The sequence below is a fragment of the Lontra canadensis genome, unplaced genomic scaffold, assembly GCF_010015895.1.
Source record: "Lontra canadensis isolate GAN:19392208 unplaced genomic scaffold, GSC_riverotter_1.0 scaffold18, whole genome shotgun sequence".
In the NCBI taxonomy this organism is placed as follows: Eukaryota; Metazoa; Chordata; class Mammalia; order Carnivora; family Mustelidae; genus Lontra; species Lontra canadensis.
This window is the reverse complement of record NW_022631012.1, coordinates 10,639,402-10,656,977: the sequence shown is the minus strand read 5'-3', so window position 1 is coordinate 10,656,977 and position 17,576 is coordinate 10,639,402. Positions and strand designations below refer to the sequence as shown.

General features: G+C 41.1%; 1 protein-coding gene across 3 annotated transcripts; it reads left to right on the top strand.

The window, feature by feature from the left end:
• The first annotated feature begins 3,335 nt into the window (after positions 1-3,335).
• CTLA4 (cytotoxic T-lymphocyte associated protein 4) lies at positions 3,336-9,516 on the top strand. Of its 3 annotated transcripts, none has more exons than XM_032859994.1 (4): positions 3,336-3,593; positions 6,115-6,462; positions 6,933-7,042; positions 8,324-9,516. In XM_032859994.1, exons 1-4 carry the CDS (start codon positions 3,485-3,487, stop codon positions 8,426-8,428), a joined length of 672 nt encoding a protein of 223 aa, XP_032715885.1. In that variant the 5' UTR covers positions 3,336-3,484; the 3' UTR covers positions 8,429-9,516. The 3 variants fall into 3 exon arrangements, with proteins under 3 accessions (XP_032715885.1, XP_032715887.1, XP_032715886.1); XM_032859995.1 differs by lacking the exon at positions 3,336-3,593 and adding an exon at positions 4,170-4,456; XM_032859996.1 differs by lacking the exon at positions 6,933-7,042 and having other exon boundaries at positions 8,324-8,391.
• Positions 9,517-17,576: the final 8,060 nt, after the last annotated feature.

Genomic DNA, 17,576 nt, shown 5'->3' with positions numbered 1-17,576 from the left:
TTTGCAGAATGATCCCAATATGGATTTGCCTAATTGTTTTTCCCATGAATAGATTCAGTTTAACCAATTTTGTCAATAATACTAGAGAGGTGTTGTGTTCTCAGATAATTAAATCTGGAGTCACATGATATCAAAATATCTCATCATGGGTGATTTTTAGTTTGAGCACTTTTTAAGGCAGTACCTGCTGATTTATCCATTATCTTTTCCTCTTCATAATTATCAAGTAATATATGGGATTATACATGTGACTATATCTTTTTCACCAATGTTCTTTTTACCCAATGTTTTTAAAATGATGGAATTTTCTTGCTGTTGCAGAAATCGTTTCATGAAAGTATAATTAGGGGACCTGGTAAAAGTCTTTGAAAGTTCCTATTAAAAACCTCATGTCTTCTTGTATTAAACTGTTTTCATTCATTTATCTATTCACTTAACAAATATTTATAGAGTGCTACAAGTCTGTGAAGACTCGCCTGTGAAGTTTTCCTCAGTGGCTTCATGGTTGCCTAAACTAATGTCTCTAGCTCAGATCCTTCTCCTGTGGTCCAGACCGCATTGGCAATTATTTAATTATTTTTGTCTCTCTACCTTACCACCTATAGAAAACTCAACGTGCCCAAAGGGAACTCATTATCTTCACTTCCTGATCTGTTCTTCTTATGTTTCCTATTCTAAGAAACTGTACTTCTGTTTTCTCAATGACTCTATAAATACAAAGGAGTCCTTTTCCTTGAATGTCCAGACACCATAGTAGGTCTTTTATACAGGATACACGCATTATCTCATTTAATCCTTGCAACAAGCCTTGAGATATAATTACAGGTTTCTGGAGGACTTTGGGCTCTGTGCCCCAGATCAGCAGCTAGCAAGTCTTCACGCTAGTACTCAAATCTAGTTCTCTTTGACCTCAAAGCCTTTGCTTTAGTGTAATGATTAATAGCATCACTGGCTTCAAATCCTGGGTCTACCACTGACTATGGGGGTTTGGATAAATCTCAAGTCTCAGTGGCTTGGTTTTCTCTGTCATAAATTGAGAAAAACTGTTATTCCTGCCTTGTTGGGTTGTTTTGAGACTTGAGTGGGATACTATTGACAAACATTTGAGTGATTCTTGGCAGTACCACAGTAACTCCCAGCCATAAATCTGGTGTTTTCCATCCATTCACTGCTTTTGGATTAGTCTCCTTAGGGACTTTGTCACCACTGTTGTCATTGCCTTAGTTTAGACCAGGAATTGGCAAAGTACGGTGTGCAGGTCAAATCCAGCCTCTACCTGCTTTCGTAAAAATATTCCTTTTTTTATTGAGATATAATTGATATTGTGAATAATGTTTTATTGGAACACAATCATGTCCATTCATATATGTATTTTCTGTCACCATTTTCACCCTACAACAGGAGAGTTGAGTAGTGGCACCAGGGACCATACCACCTGCAAAGCCTAGTATATTTACTGTCTGTCATTTTACACAAGTTTGCCAATTCTTGATTGCCTGGGGTACTGTGTTAGCCTCCTTCCTGTTTTTCCTGGTTCTAACTTATTCCCATCCTCCCCACCTTTGCTCCTGTGTAAGGGGGAATTTCCCTAGGATGTGAACTCAGCCCTGCTAGTTTGCTCCTTTTGGTGCATTGGCCCTCAGTGCCAAGAACATAAGCTTACCCTTACTGTGGGTTCCCATACGAGACTTGTCCTCTGACCATAATGAATGCTTTATGCTCTTTCCAATCTTGGCACATGCTATTCTTTTTGTCTCAATACCCACCCCTTGCCCTTGTCCTCAATAATAAGCTCAAGTGTTTCTTTGTCTGAGAAACCCTTCCTGACTTTCACAGGCTGAACCAATGGCTTCTGCTTCTCTGTGGCTGTGCGACATACTTCAGTTCCAACCTTTCTCCACTCTAGCATGATCATAGGCTTACCTATCTTCCCCTGCTACTTCTGTGGGCTCCTCTCAAGGGCCTGAACATACATTTTCCAGTTTTGTATCTTCAGTGCCCGGTCTAGGATCTGGCCCTTAGTAAGAGCCCATTAGGTTGCTCTTGGCTGCTGGCATTTCAGCTGGGTTTGAAGGCTTATAGAAGGTTCTAGGAGAGTATAGAAAACAACCTTAGGAGAGGCTCCCTGGAGGAGCTGTCATGTTAGTTAACCCTGGCAGGATCAGAAGGAGGATTAAATAAAGTAATGGGAGAAAACAAGCATTGAAACAGCATGGGTAAAATTGATGAGACCCAAAGAGGTGTGTTAGAGAAAGGACAAGCAGAAGAAAGGAGCATGTGAAGAAATGCCAGAAGCCAGGCTAAAAAGAGAGGCATTAGGTCCATATTCTATAGAGTGTTCTCTGCTGTGTTGGGCTATATGAACAATGGGAAACCATAAAGAACTAGGGTAGGTAAACACCATATTCCATGCTATAACTGTCTCTTCACAGAGACTTGTCAGTCTTCTGGAAGTCCCTTAAGGCATTAACTATGTTTTGTCTGGTCATCATTCAATCCAAGTGCACATTCCATATCACTGGCATATCATAGATTCTCAATAAATGACTCTTTCATTATTCAAGTATATGAAAACTCCTTAGTATTAAGGGAGGTAGTCCCCGATGTTTAGTATTCTCTTATAGGATGAACCTTGGCCTGTTTACAGTTTTCATAAATTTAAGAACTTCAGTCATATTTAACCTTTGGTCTTGGATTTTATGCTTGAAAAATTCCCTTTAGAAAGAAAAACAAGTCTATCATCTTATGGAAGGTTTGAATCTCTTGGATCATTTGGCTGACTTTTTCTGGACCTTCTCCAACCCTGTTTTGTCTTTGTTAAGGCTTTCAAGAATACCTGAATTATTTCCTAATCTGCAAATCAGGCAAATTTGTTTATTTCTCATGATTTTGGTATTTTCTCTTAACAAAATGTTAAATGGAGCTTGGAGAAATAAGCTTTTATTTGTAAACTTGCTCAGGATGGGGAATGCAGAGCTTTTATTAATAATGTCCACAGACTAATGTTGTCATGGGTCAAGGCTCAGACCAGCAGCTTAGCAATTTTAGAGATGTGAATGGAGTAAATTAGCTGGTAAAAGATGCCTAGATACCTGGACAAATTGGGACCTAAGGAGACTCCTGCACTCCAGGAAATTCTCCAATTCTCCACTTATCCTCAAAGTGAATAAGAAGCTTCAGTTTCAAATTGAGTGCATTTTCCATCCATGGATTGGCTTGTTTTGTTCAGTTTTATTTTGAGTGTTTGAGGTTATCTTTTCGACGTAACAGCTAAACCCACGGCTTCCTTTCTCGTAAAACCAAAACAAAAAGGCTTTCTATTCAGGTGCCTTCTGTGTGTGCACATGTATTGTACATACCTGGGATCAAAGCCAGCTATATAAAGTCCTTGATTCTGTGTGGGTTCAAACACATATCAAAGCTTCAGGATCCTGAAAGGTTTCACTCTGCTTCCTGAAGACCTGAACATTGCTCCCATAAAGCCATGGCTTGTTTCGGATTCCGGAGGCATGCGGTTCAGCCGGACCGGTCTTCTAGGACCTGGCCCTGCACTGCTCTGTTTTCTCTTCTATTTATCCCCATCTTCTCCAAAGGTGAGTGAGGCTTTTGCAGGATGAAGGTGGAGGAGGTGTTTCTAACACCTGCGTTTCATTTCTTTTAGCAGTCAAGGACAGTGATTTATAACAAAGCCAGAAACTAAAGGTAAAACTCCAGTCTACTGGGTTGGATGGTTCTGTATTCCAAGACAGGCAGGAGACATCTGGCAGCAGCAAATAAGCAAAGATACGGCTCATAGTGGAGCGCCAGGCATTGACTAGGAGCTTAATGAATATATCTGAGTTGGTTTGGGAGATGAGCAATTTCAGAAACTTCTGTCAGATTGGAATAAAATACTGTAAAGTTAAGCAATTTAAGAGAGGAAAAATATCCGTAGCTCCTAATGTATTTAAGCTTGGAATCAGGGTGAACTCAAGAATTTCCTTTTTTAAAAAGATGGATTTAAGCAAATCATATTAAGTTTCTTTCCTACCTTATTTAAGATTTTAAGATCTTCACTTTTATAAACGAATCAGCTTGTTTAAAATTTAAGCCTTCTTTACTCAATTCAAAGTTTTAAGGTCCTCAGTCAATTCTATAAACTAGTTAATTACTTAAAAAATGATAGCAGTTTGAAATTGTAAATCAAAAAGGTGGGGAGAGAAAGAAAGAAAGAAAAAACAGTGAAAATCATCAGTCTGTTCGGCACAAGATACTTAATTGCCACCTGACCTATCTGTGGACTTTGGATGCAGATTCCCCAGTTTTCAGTGAAATAAAGCTCTTTAGAGGTTAATACCGGGTTTGCTATAGAACATAAAATGGTGAACATTTTCACTGAATTTCAACTTTATTTCTCTCTAGACTGTCTCAGTTAAGAAACCATGTGGTTTATATGAAATACTTGGGTGCTCAAAAGGTATTTGATAAATTATTACCGAATAAGAACGACTCATGTGCATTTTCCTATTCTACGTATTTTGAACATACGAAGATTAAATACTCTTAGAAATAATAACCTTTCCTTCGTAGAAAATTTATCTCAACCTGTAACTGAGATTCTTCCACTGAAAAATGAGTGTGACCAGATTTACTGGTGATAACTGATAATTTGCCTGGGGGAAGGCAGGAAAATTGTCTTTGGGCTTAATGTCAGTACAATAAAGATTATTGAGTGCTCATGTGGGTAAAGTCTAATGGTGGCTCCCAGGAGTTTATAAGCCAAAGACAGAAGCTGCAAGAGGTATGATTAGTACACAAAAAACTTTAATACTGGGTAGAACTTGATTAAATACCACAATGGAGTTATAACAGTGCAAAGTTGCTCTGATAGACAGGGATGAGGGTTGTAGAAGAAGAATGTTATCTAGGCAGCCAGGGCTGATGGATTAACCATAGCAATGGCTGCTATCATTCTATTCTTTCTTCTGAGGACAGATGTTGCTCAGTCCACGTACTTGGGAAAAAGGACTAGTGATAGAGTTATTTCTGTAGAGTGATTTATACATAGGAGGAGGTGTCCTAGAAACTCAGACTGGAGTGATAGGTTGGGATCGGATCATGGAGGATGTAAATGCCACTTAGTTTATTTGTTTTTGCAATCAATGGTATGTAAGATATCAAAGGATTTTATCAGAATGAGTGACTTGGATCATCCAAGTTTGGAGTGTCAGGTGTGTGGTTGACTAGAAAGGGGACAAATTAGTTAGAGGAAGGTAATTTGACATGAAGCTACCATTTTGTAGATGACACAAGTCTTTTTCAATGGAGAGCTGGCCTCCCTTATCCTGTAAAAGCCAGAAGGAGAAAAAACAAAGGAGCATGAGCATGTTTGAGTGAAGGAGAGAGACTGGCGGAAGAGGTGGTGGCGGTGGCAGGGGAAGCCCACAGAAGTTAACAGCAGGGTTGCCTCAGCCTACAGAGGAAACGACCTGGTGCCCTCTACTCTGTGGCTTCCTTCATCTAGCAGCATCTCTCTCTCTGATAATAAAGCTAGGGAATGTGTTGGCTGGCACAGTGATCCAGGGTTCAGCCACTGTGTCAGATAGAGGTACATGACCACGTAAATATAAGCAGAAGTTTTTAAGTTATGTACTGAGAAATAAGGCAAGATTCTGTACCTCAACCTCCAAAATTTCTCCTACTGCTCATTATAGTTCCTACAGTTCTATTTTAACCTTAGAATACCAGAGGTGGAAGGCACTCTGTTATCCTCTGACCTAATCCCCTCTTAACTGCATGTGAGGGAAAATGAAGGCTACAGGGAAGGCATGACTTGCCCCAAATCACATATTTCATGGTAGGACCAAACCTTCAGTTTGTCACATCAATGTTTTTCCTGTATAGGAAACTCTTGTTCAAAAGGGAAACACCTGATGGAGACAGCTAAGAGATGGAGGGGACCGGATGGGGGAGAAGGGAATGGATGGGGAGTGTTTGTTGAAGGAAGAGAAGGGCTGAAAGGTGAAGCTGGGGAGCACCCATCAAAGATCAGCTTCGGTTAGCTGGAGATTTTGCTTGAGCCTTGTGGTAGGTGAGCATTGGTCCACTGAGTTCCCTCTAATTTTCTCTTATTAGGGATGCACGTGGCCCAGCCTGCAGTGGTTCTGGCCAGCAGCCGAGGTGTTGCCAGCTTTGTGTGTGAGTATGGGTCTTCAGGCAATGCCGCCGAGGTCCGGGTGACGGTGCTACGGCAGGCCGGCAGCCAGGTGACTGAAGTCTGTGCCACGACATACACAGTGGAGGATGAGTTGGCCTTCCTAGATGATTCTGCCTGCACTGGCACCTCCAGTGGAAACAAAGTGAACCTCACCATCCAAGGGTTGAGGGCCATGGACACAGGGCTCTACATCTGCAAGGTGGAGCTCATGTACCCGCCACCCTACTATGTAGGCATGGGCAATGGAACCCAGATTTATGTCATCGGTGAGCAAATCCCTATCACTAAGCTGACATCTTTTGGATTGCTGTCTTCTTAGCATGAAAACAGTTTTGTTCCTTAGCTTTAGGTGGTTCATTTTAGGATTATGGAAATTCTTTAAGAGTTCTTTGGCATAAGACTGGGTAGTCTGGTTAATACGGGTGGCCACTCAGCATTCTGACTAAAAATAAAATGGGTTGGGGTTAGTGTTTTTTTTTTTTTTTTTTCTACTGGAGGTTGAGGCACTCATTCTGGAGTGATAACATGAAGTTTGGCGCTGGGCCTCTGATAGGACATTTTACGGGAAGTGCCCTCCAACAGCCAGACTTACCTATGGACTAGCAATACTATTTAGGGGTAGACACCAAGGTTGGAAGCTCTTCCAGAACCTCTTCCTTTTCTCACTAGTGAAGGGAGTAGGGCCTTAAAGTTTAAAGAGTGTCTCAAGGAAACTCTGCTTTGTTTTCTGTTGTAGATCCTGAACCTTGCCCAGATTCTGATTTCCTCCTCTGGATCCTTGCAGCAGTCAGTTCGGGGCTGTTTTTTTATAGTTTCCTTATCACAGCTGTTTCTTTGAGCAAAATGGTGAGTGCAGTACTGACAACACACCACTTTTGGTGAGGATGTCTTCAGTGATAGCAACTGACCAAATGACGCTGTTGAGTTCAGTTTTCTGGAGATGAAGCAATAAACGAAGAACAGTGGTAAAGGAAGGACAGTGGTAAAGAATGCACTAGAACCCTTGGCACTGGCCTTTGAGGTTTCGAGATGACTAACATTTTAGATGAGTGTGTTTGACATTGAATGTTTGTGTGCTTCTGAACAGGGTTTCAGTTTGAGTAACCATTTGAACAACACGGGGCAGCTGTTTTGTTCTTTGTCTTCAAGAAAATTGTACTTAATAACCCTAAAACATAAGATGAGGTTGGGCCAAATACTGCTACAGAAGACCACCTGGATGGGTTTTACTCTCCCCCTTAACATCCCTCTGTTTCACCCGGAAGTTATCTCTTGGTACCACCCTGCTTGTACCTTCCTTGTCCAACTATAGCTGTCCACACAACTGTCCTGTCCAGGGTTGCCCATTACCCAGTCTGCTCAAATGGGAAGTCTTGCTTTCCCCTCAAGCCCAGCAAATAAGAACGCTAGTTTTTATTTATTGCAGTTGTTGGGAGAGATGGAGGTATGAAATCAGGCCTCCTGTCAGGATTTTTTTCTGATGGTCTCATTCAGCCGCCCTCTGCCTATGGCTGGCTTTATCACAACAACCTTCTCCTTCCAGGGCTCTCTTACTCTCTTCCCCTACATCCTCATTCCCCCAAACTCGATTCCAAGATCCTCTACTCAACTTGTTCTATTGCTGTAGATTCTTCCTACCTCATTTGCTAGAAACTGCCACACAGACCAGTAGACTAGAATCTCAAATTATGGAGGTGATAAAAATTGGGAATTAAGGCAGACGGACAAAAAGCAGTAAAAAGTTGATGAGGAGTAGAGATGAGAAATACAGTTCTAGTACAGAATAACTGAAGTTCAGTATCTTATGAAAGTCTTGCCCTCACAGATAAAATGTAGTCAATTACCATAGGTATTTTGGGTGTCCTTTCTAACGCTTTCTCAAAGTCTCTTCCCCCTCTCTTGCAGTCAGGGAAAATGATTGCTATTTTACATCAGTAGCACTGAGTGATTTATTTAAAGTGAATTTTAATGACTGAATCAAGAAAATCTCCTGGGGCTTATAATTCTGTATGTTTACATTCACTTTTTCAACGGAGTAGGGACCCATTATTTGTTGAGTCCCATTATGGCTAGAAATGGCTTCTGTATTTCTTAATAATAATTACTGTTCCTTTTTGTGTTTGGCAGCTAAAGAAAAGAAGCCCTCTTACTACAGGGGTCTATGTGAAAATGCCCCCAACAGAGCCAGAATGTGAAAAGCAATTTCAGCCTTATTTTATTCCCATCAATTGAGAGACCATTATGAAGAAGAAAGAACATTTTCCAATTTCTCAGAGCTGAGGCAATTCAAACTTTGTAATATCCAGCTATGTTTGCTTGTTTGTATATTTTGTGGGGGGACTCATCTCTCTTTTATATAAAGCTGGATGCAGAACCCAAATGAAGTGTGCTACGATTCAAAGCAAAGGTGCAAGAAAACAGAGCCAGGATGTTTCTGTCCCATCAGATCCAATTTTAGTAAAAGTGTCACTTGGGAGCAACATGGGGATGCAGCATTATGATGTGGGGTCAGGGATATAGGTTCGGGAGTGGTGCAGTCCAAAGAAAACAAGGAAGGGGAGCTAGGGAGAGGAGAGATTGTACACACTTTGTATTTACATGTGAGAAGTTTATAGCTGAAGTGATGTTTTCAAGGTAACTTTTTGTGTTATTTTTCTTAAATGTAGAATTACATGAAGACTTTAAAAATACTCACATGGCTATATGTTAGCCAGTGATTCCAAAGGTTGTATTGTACCAATATATATTTTTTATTTGATAGTATTGTGCATGGGGGCCACATGTGCTTTTGTGTATTTGCTGGTTTTAATATAAACACTATATGGCAGTGTCTTCCTACCAGAGGTTCAGGGGAAGTTTTATGGAGGGGCTCAGGACACTAATACACCAGGTAGAATATAAGGTCACTTGGTAACTGGCTTGGGAACTGGATGAGGTCATAGCTGATTCTTGTGGCCACACTAGGCTGAATTGGTATTGACATGTGCTTTGGGCTTTTATGTTAGCTCCGTTCAAAGGTTTGCAAGGGAGTCAAGACTGGTGTATCAGATTTAACTCCATAGAACACCGTCGTCAAGTAAATGGCTCATTCTGGGAGTCTTGTAGGTATGAACTTCAAGGAAGCTCTAGTTTCATGAGAGCCTCAATTCCTTACACATGGTTAATGCCATGGACAGAAAACAGCAGCAGGTGGCAGAACAGGGTGATGAGGGTTTCTGAAAACTAACACTGTTGGTGTTTTTTAATTCACTATTTTCCATGAAAATGCAACAACATGTATAATATTTTTAATTAAATAAAAATCTGTGGTGGTCATTTTCCAGAGTTGTCTTTATCTTCCTTGCATTTGAATATTGTGCTTGAGTTTGTTTTTAATTTATTCATTCATCAGTTGGTGAAGTCTTCATTATTAGGAATTCTGGGAACAGATTGATGAAAAGACAAATAACGCTTCATGAGTCAGCTGTCCACCAGCTATAACCTGGAAGCCATTCTTGGAAGGAACTCCTCCTCTGTCCTTTTGGTTTCTTCCCAACTATTTTAAATATAAAGCAGATTACGGCAAATAACAGCATAAGGCCTTTACAAGTCACACAACATTAGCTCTAGCACAAGTTCTTCATCTCCTCTTTCTTGTCTATAAATTTCTCAGCTCAACTCACACAGTTGCTATGGCAACTCCTGTATTGTTAGTCATGTTCCTTGCGGACATTTTGATCTGCTTCCATAGTAAATGGAGCTTTCCTTTGTGGCTTCTGAATGGACTATTTCACACATGTGGGGAAAACATACCTGTGGTCCCTGTGATGCTATCAGTTGGCAGACCTGGGCCTGGCCCACTGAGCTCTCTGTGATTCTTGGTTAACCAATGTGTGGCCTCAGTCTACTTGATTTCCTTTTAAGTTTTTTTATTCTTGACTTCTACATCCTGCCATTGTCTTGTGTAATGCTTCTCAGCTGGCCAGGCACCACCTATAACTGAATTAACTGGGTCACCTACCAAAAATGTTGATTCAGGTGCTTAACCTCAGATGGACTGAATCAGAAGATTTGGGTGATGGGGCCAGGAGTTTCCTCTCCCAACAAGTGCCCCAGTACTTCTTATACCCATCAAATTTTGACAGTCACTGTGTAGGCAGCCTCCCCTCTCTCCTGCTCACTATAGTACTCTCTCTCTCTCTTCCTTTTTTCCTGCAGGTGCTAACAGACAAATGAGACAGCACAAAGTGAGCATTCCATAAATATTTTTAAAATAAAAATGAATATGTCTTTGAAAATACAGTAATCACAAAGGCTTAGAATGAGCTCCTACTATGTTGAAGACTGTACCTCTTGCTCTCTTGGCCTTTGATAGGAAGCCATGAAGAAACACACAATTTAGGAGTCCCAAATGGGTGGTGTGTTACTATTTCTATTTTTTATGTATTTAGAGAGATAATTCTTTTCCACAGTTGATGGCAAATTTCAATGACAGAGAGGGCCTTAGATAAAGGACCTTTCACATATCTTTCCGACATCATTAGACAATGGACTACTTTAAGTAAGCTTAATATCTCCTTTACTATTACCTGAAACTCTACCATTAGCTATGGAGTTAAGCACTGACTTCTCTACTCATTATCAATTTTGAAAAAATATAATCCTTCTTAAAAAAGTTTCTACTGTGGCAGAGGAAAATGGCAAGAAAGACTGTGACCTGGGCCTTCTGCTCAGAGGGGAGAAAGCCAATTGGGGAGGTTTCTGGGTACCAAATGAAAGCCTTTTCTGATCCCCATTCTCTTTATGAGGGTAGATCTGTTACTTGGAATAATCAGAGAGATTCACTGCCCCCAAATCAGAGGAGTTACTTTTTCTTGGCATGTCAACCTTCATCACTATCTCCAACTCTGGCATCAGGGTTCTGGGGAAGCCCAAAGACTCCGCTCATCTCAATAGGGCTTAGTTCACCATGGAGAGGAAGGCTGGGAACCATAACCCTTCTCCCTGGTACCACCTGTCCCAGGTAGGAATGTGGATGACAAAGGGAACATGGTAGACCTACCAGTGGTGTCTGGGTCAGCACCTACTCCTACCAGTTCCCTGCATATACTTTTGCTCACCTCCCTTCTTCCAACATGGCACTCTCATTTCTGCTACTTGTGTTTCCTTATTTCTCAGCCCCAAATATCTTTAGCCCTCATTTTCACATCCAACAAGACTCATCTCAAATTCTGTATCCAGCATCAGATTCACTGACACTTCAAGCCCACGTTGATCTCTCCCCTTCTGTTTCACAGCTAAACTTGGTTTCATCCCTAATAATTTCAAATGTGCATGTCTTTTCTTCCTAGATTCAGTGGGAACTTCTCCAAAATAGGAATCATCACAGCTTTAGGCACACAAAAGAAGTTCAAATCAACATATTGAAAAGTTGGGGAGCTAGGACATCTGGGACTAACTGTCTTCTCTGTAGAACCTGGCTGTGTTTTCTTGGTCTCAGTCAAATGTCTTTCCCATGTGACCAGCAGAACTATGTGTGGGTCAGCGTATCACTTGGCTTAAATCTTCAAGACTCTGGAATGTGAGATCCAGCTGGCTACCCTGCTTCACACATTTTACTTTTATCTCAATCCAGTCTTCCAATCTTTTTTTCTTTTTAAATTTCTTTTGAGAGGGGAAAGAGATGAATTCTCATTGTTACTCCCTTTCTCTCTCTTTTTAAGCTGTAGGTTGTTGCTAGAACTGACTATATTTTTATACAGAGGCTGAGGTTTCTTCCACCTTCACAGTGGATACTGAATTTACTTGCAAAACGTTGATGTCACTGGGTTGTTAATTGGAGCAAAGCCAGCTAAGAAGTTTAAGAGTTTATAAACTTAAGTTGTTGTTTTGGGAGATCTCAAAGCAGAAGAGAAAATGTTTTTTTTGGAAAGTTAATTCCGATCACCTCACTTCTCTTTTGCACCTGGTTAGATATGTGACTGGGGCACCTTGAGAGGGGGCCTTGTTTTGTTTATTTTTTTCTTATTTTAGGTCAATTTTTCTGATCAGACCAGAAAGATGACACACCCTCTTGATAGACAGAGGCAAGGTTTTTTTCCCCTTTCTCCTTTATGTAATGTTGCCTGCAGGCTGGGATAGCAATCTGTAGGTAGGTTTGCCAGATTCAGCCTGCCAACCCCCTAAACAAAAAAACCACAAAACCCAAAAAACAGGATGCCTTATATTTGACCTGACAACCCTATCAGCAAGAAAGTTAATATATCTAATGTGGTGTGAATAAAACATGTTCTGGAGACCCTCCCTAGAAGTGTCTGGGCAGGAACAGCCAGAGAATGGCTGCTGTTTCCATTCTAGCACACACTCTCATTCTCCTGTCTGCATTTGTGGGTGTGTGTGGGGCTGACACTCAGTGTTGCTGGGGCTAATGCGTCTCACAAAGGAGGCAGCCATTAATTTTCTAAACAACTTGTCTGAAGAATTCAACTGCCTCTGGTCTATATGGTCAGAAGTCCGACGTTCAGACCCTTCTGCGAAATCTTTGCTGTCCCAGGTGTACTCCATTATAGCTATTCTTGCATTTATTATGTCCAGTCATTATTTGGAGAATTTGGAAAAAATGCAGATTGAGGAGCCTCAGACCCACAGCTTCTCATTTATAAGATTGGAGGCAAGACCTGGGGATTTAAATTGTCCTGTAAGTCTTTGGATCATACTTACAGAAGCCCTGATCTAACTCACAATCCTACCATCAAATGATTAAGACTGAAGAAGGGACTTGGAAATTATTTTTACATTTTATAAGAAAATGAGGCTCAGTGACATTAGGAAACTTGTCCAAGTTCTCAGAGGAAGACAGGGTTTGAACTAGGCTGAGAATCAGGTCCTTAAATTTTTACATCAGGATTGTGTGCAGTGGATGACCCTATGAAGCTTTCTGCCCAGGGGCTCCTTTTCAGGTTGCTTCTGGAATGTCACTGTCACCATTCTAGGCTACCCTAGAAGACCTGCTTTTCTTCCCACCTTCACCCCAGATGCTCTGGGTGATAGTACCATTGTTCCTGGCCTATGTCAGCTGTATCTTCTCTAGCTCTCCCTTAACTTTCTGAGGCACTAACAAGAAATTCTCAGGTGAGGCAGCCTGTCCTCAGCAAAACTACAGAAGAATGCTGCAGAGGAAAACAGAAAATAAACCACTGCTAAGAGTCAGGCAGCAATGCCAGCAATATGCTGAGAAAGCTTCTAAATTATGCGGGAAGTCATGTAACTACTCTGAAATGATATGTGCTCTTTTTATCACACACAATCAGGTCGCCATAGCAACCAACAGTGTTTTAAAAACATGATACTAATTCCACAAAAGAATATTATCTATTCAAACAAAAAGAGGAGCCTCTCTCCGGGAGGGATTGTAGGAAGTGTTTCAGGAAGACATTTCAAATTTTAGAAAGCATCACAAATGATTTCTCATGAACAGCATTTTTCCAAGGACGTTTCCTTTTTCTTCTTGCTTTATCTTGACCATATCTTTGTCTGTGCTGTAGTCATCCCGCTGTTAGCTTATATATTTTTTTCAACTTGTTGAAAATGAACCTTGCTTTCCTTCTTTGTAGTTAACTTGCAACGCAGACAAGATCTCTAGTTTCCTCTAAATATTTTTTTTTTCCCCTGACACATCAAAGTTACCACTAACTATGACTGGACTTCGAAGACAGGAAGTTTGGATTTGTGAATGAAGAACAGCATTCTCTAGTACTGCTCTCCTGTGGAGAAAGCTGCCATGGTGGATATGGTTCATGAGATCCTTATTCTGAGTGAAGAGGGAAGAGAAACCAACCTGTGAAGCCTTTTACACTGCATGGGAATACGTTAGCTAAAGTAATTCTTACAATATCCCTGCAGAAGAGGGATTGCCATCATCCTCATTTTACAGATGAGAAAACTGAGGTTCGAAAAGGTTGTATTATTTGCCTAAAGCCCCACATCTAGTAAGAGTCAGGATTAGAAATGATGTTGGATTCCAAAGTGCACTTTCTTTTCAAATGACCATACCTTAATTCTGGGGGTTACCTGCAAAAGGAAGAAGGCAATATGACAAGTGAATGGGGGATTGGAGTGCTTGACAAGTAAAGCATGTATCATGGGGGCTACAAATATGTGTCAGAATAAGTAAATACTCTTTGGACAAATGTTTTTAAAGGTTTTTTGAAGGTGGTCAGTGTGAGATTAGCTGTAGCAGTTGGGTTGTAACCAGAACAAGAGGAAAACAGGAAGTTGAAGATGTTTCTCAGTGGACTTCTGGTTTCAATCCACAGTTGTAGCAGTAGCTGATATCCCATTCACTCGTGCTGAAGTTAAGTGCAGCCATATTGCTGGCTGGTCTCAGGGGTTATAGCTTCTCGCTTGGAGATGGGGAAAAGTGGAAACTATTCATATATCCATTGGGAAGAGATGATCCTCATGTAACCTGTAGTGTGCTCCCCGCAAATGGGGTCATTCTGCCTTCGAAACAGGCTGGTCATAGAAAGTAATGACCAGTATAAGTCAGCAGGACCTACTTTGTCAGTATCTCTAGGACTCTTGGAATGGGGCTGGTTTCTGAAAGAACAATAAGCAGTCTGGAGCAGAAGGGGAGGTTGCACAGTAGAAGTAAAGAAAAGGGAGTATTTCTGAATTGAGGTTGAGGGATGCTGGAAAATAGCAACAAATCCCTTGAGGAAAATAAATAGAGAACAAAAGCAGAATACCTGTACCCTTGAAACAAATAATACATTATATGTTAATTAAAAAAAAAAAAGAAACAGAAGACAGAGACCTAAGGATCTACCCCCCATCACCCCAGATAGCAAATAAAGTGGACCAATATTGTGGGATTAAAATTATAGGGCAGGGCCCAAAGCCACCAGCCACGTGGAAGACTGAGAGAAAGAAGCTCATGTTAAAACAAGGGCACTATCCAGCCAAGGTTGTGATGGAGGTAGTTACATAATTTCTACCAGAAGTCAATGTGTGGGAACACCTGGACCCAGAAACAGAAAGAGATTTTCTCTGCCAGGAATGGGTATTAAAAGCAATGGTTCTACTCTGGATGGATGGTCATGCCGGCAGATGTGTGTAGTGTGGGAGGAGGCACTGCACAGGGGTGAAAACTCCTTATGGGAGAGCAGTGTCAGGGAACTTCGCAAAGGAACTACTGAATGCTTTAAGCCTATACAAAGCTAAGTAGCATGGACCATACTTGTGCCAATTTGAGTGTTTATAGCATTTGTAATCTGTGCTGAGGAGATGGTTCAAGGAGGCATGAGAGATGTGTTCAAGATGTGAAGGGCTATCATATGAAAAAAGGAATTAGATTTGCTTTATGGGCTTCCCAGAGCAATCCGCACTGGTGTTCTACAGGGGCACATGATAGGAAGGGGGATTAGCATAATTTTTCTTCCTATATGTAGACTTGGGTTCAGAGCCAGGAGAAGTACATTTTATTGGGTCATATTGCAGATTGGGTCCAGTCAGGCCGGCTGGGTCCTCATCAACATCAGCTATTGGGGAAAGGAAAGGCTAGGAGGCTTGGGTGGGGCATGGGGTTGGGGAAATAGACCTGGTTGAGGAACTAGCTCCTGGCTGGGCAGGCAACTCACATATGGACTACATCTGAGACTTCTGATGGGTTCAGGCTCCATTCAGGTAGGTGTCACTGCCATGAAAGCTAACTTGGCAGATGAGTGCCAATGCACAAAGTGATATGGTAGGAAATACTCAAAGCCAGATGGGCATTGTTGTTCTGGAGGGTCAGTTGATCTACATTAAGACTCCTACAGACATTTGAGGGTACAGAAATCAAGATCCCATGCTTGGGGGTGGAGGGCTAGGAAGAGTGTCAGGGAGAACTGGCATGCTGGGCAAGTAAGCTGAGGCCAGAATGCAGTTGAACTTCATAAGTCAAGGAGGACCACATTCTTGTGGATATCTTGCCTAGAGGCATGGCCATAACCTAGGTCTGGGATTAACCCTACATTGCTGATCCCACATACAACCGCAGAATCCTTTTCAGCACATTTCCCCAGGGAATCGCAGTCATGACACATGGCATTCAAGATGTCACTGGTAACTACAGGGTTTGTAGCCTCTTCTCCCTTTTCCAAAACCCAGCTCCAATGTTCCTTCCTCTGTAAAGCCTTCCTCACATTGGTTTCCCTCACCATACTAGATGTTCCCCTTTTAGTTCTCACTCCTCTACAGTATCAACACTTGTGTCTTTTCTAAATTGAGCTTGCTGTGGGCAATGGGAGAGAGTCCTTCTTATATCTGTCTACCTCAACTTTAGATAGATAGGATTTCTACTTTTGTTAAATAACTTGCTCAAGGTTTCATCACAATAAGTGGCAGAGATGGATTTGAGTTCAAGTCAGTTCGGGGTGTGCCTTTCAGCATCTTGGCACTGACTTGGGTAGGAGAACAAGCCTGCGTTTGTGGGCATAGACAGACATATGAAGAATTTCATGGCTGCTTTGGAAGTGGAGTCCCCAGCTCTACCTTCATAAATGAGTCTTCTTTGGTGCATTATATACACTGGGATCAAAGCAGTCTGCATGATTTTGACTTTTGACAACCATCCTAACACCTTTATTCAGTCACAGCTGAACTATCTCTGACTTGGCTGCCTAACCTACAAATTTTTGCAAATTAGATGTATTTATGCCTAGTGAAACTGAGAAAATTATTTTATAATCATACTCTCTGGAAAAAAAAGTCAATGGAAATTTTTAATAAAAAAGAATGTGATAGAAACACAATTTTAAGTCATGAGTTGGAAAACATGTGGCAAAATTTTTATTCACTAGACTATACAGTGTTTTGTGAACATCTGTGGAAATTTATAGTTATTAAATGAGATACACACAGTTTTTCTGTTTGCAGAACATAACAGAAACCTTATTGAAAACCACACAGCAACATAAAACCAAACTTGATGTCTATTCCCTTCAAGGTCAAAAGCATGCGCAACGTTAAGAAAATCATTTGCTTTGTCCTTGAACAAAAATAACTCTCTGTTAATACTTCTATTAAATACTACATGTTTCTAAGAGGCAGATAGTTAAGAAACTAAATATAATCACCCACAGTGTGTCTTAACTTATATTCAAAAGTGATAAGAGAGACGAAAGTGGAAGGTGTAAGGTTAGCCTTACTTTGCTTATATTCTATTGTTTGAAGGTATTTCTGTGCCTAGATTTATACGTCTGTGTCCCTTAAAAATACTGGTCTCTGGCTTTTCCACAGAATCATGAAGATGAGTGCAGAAAAAATCACTTTGTTCGAGAAAAGAGAATATCAGTATTTCCTGGCCTAAAGCGGGGAGGCTGGCTAAGGTGAGCCCCTGGGGTCCTGTGGGGTGAAGAAC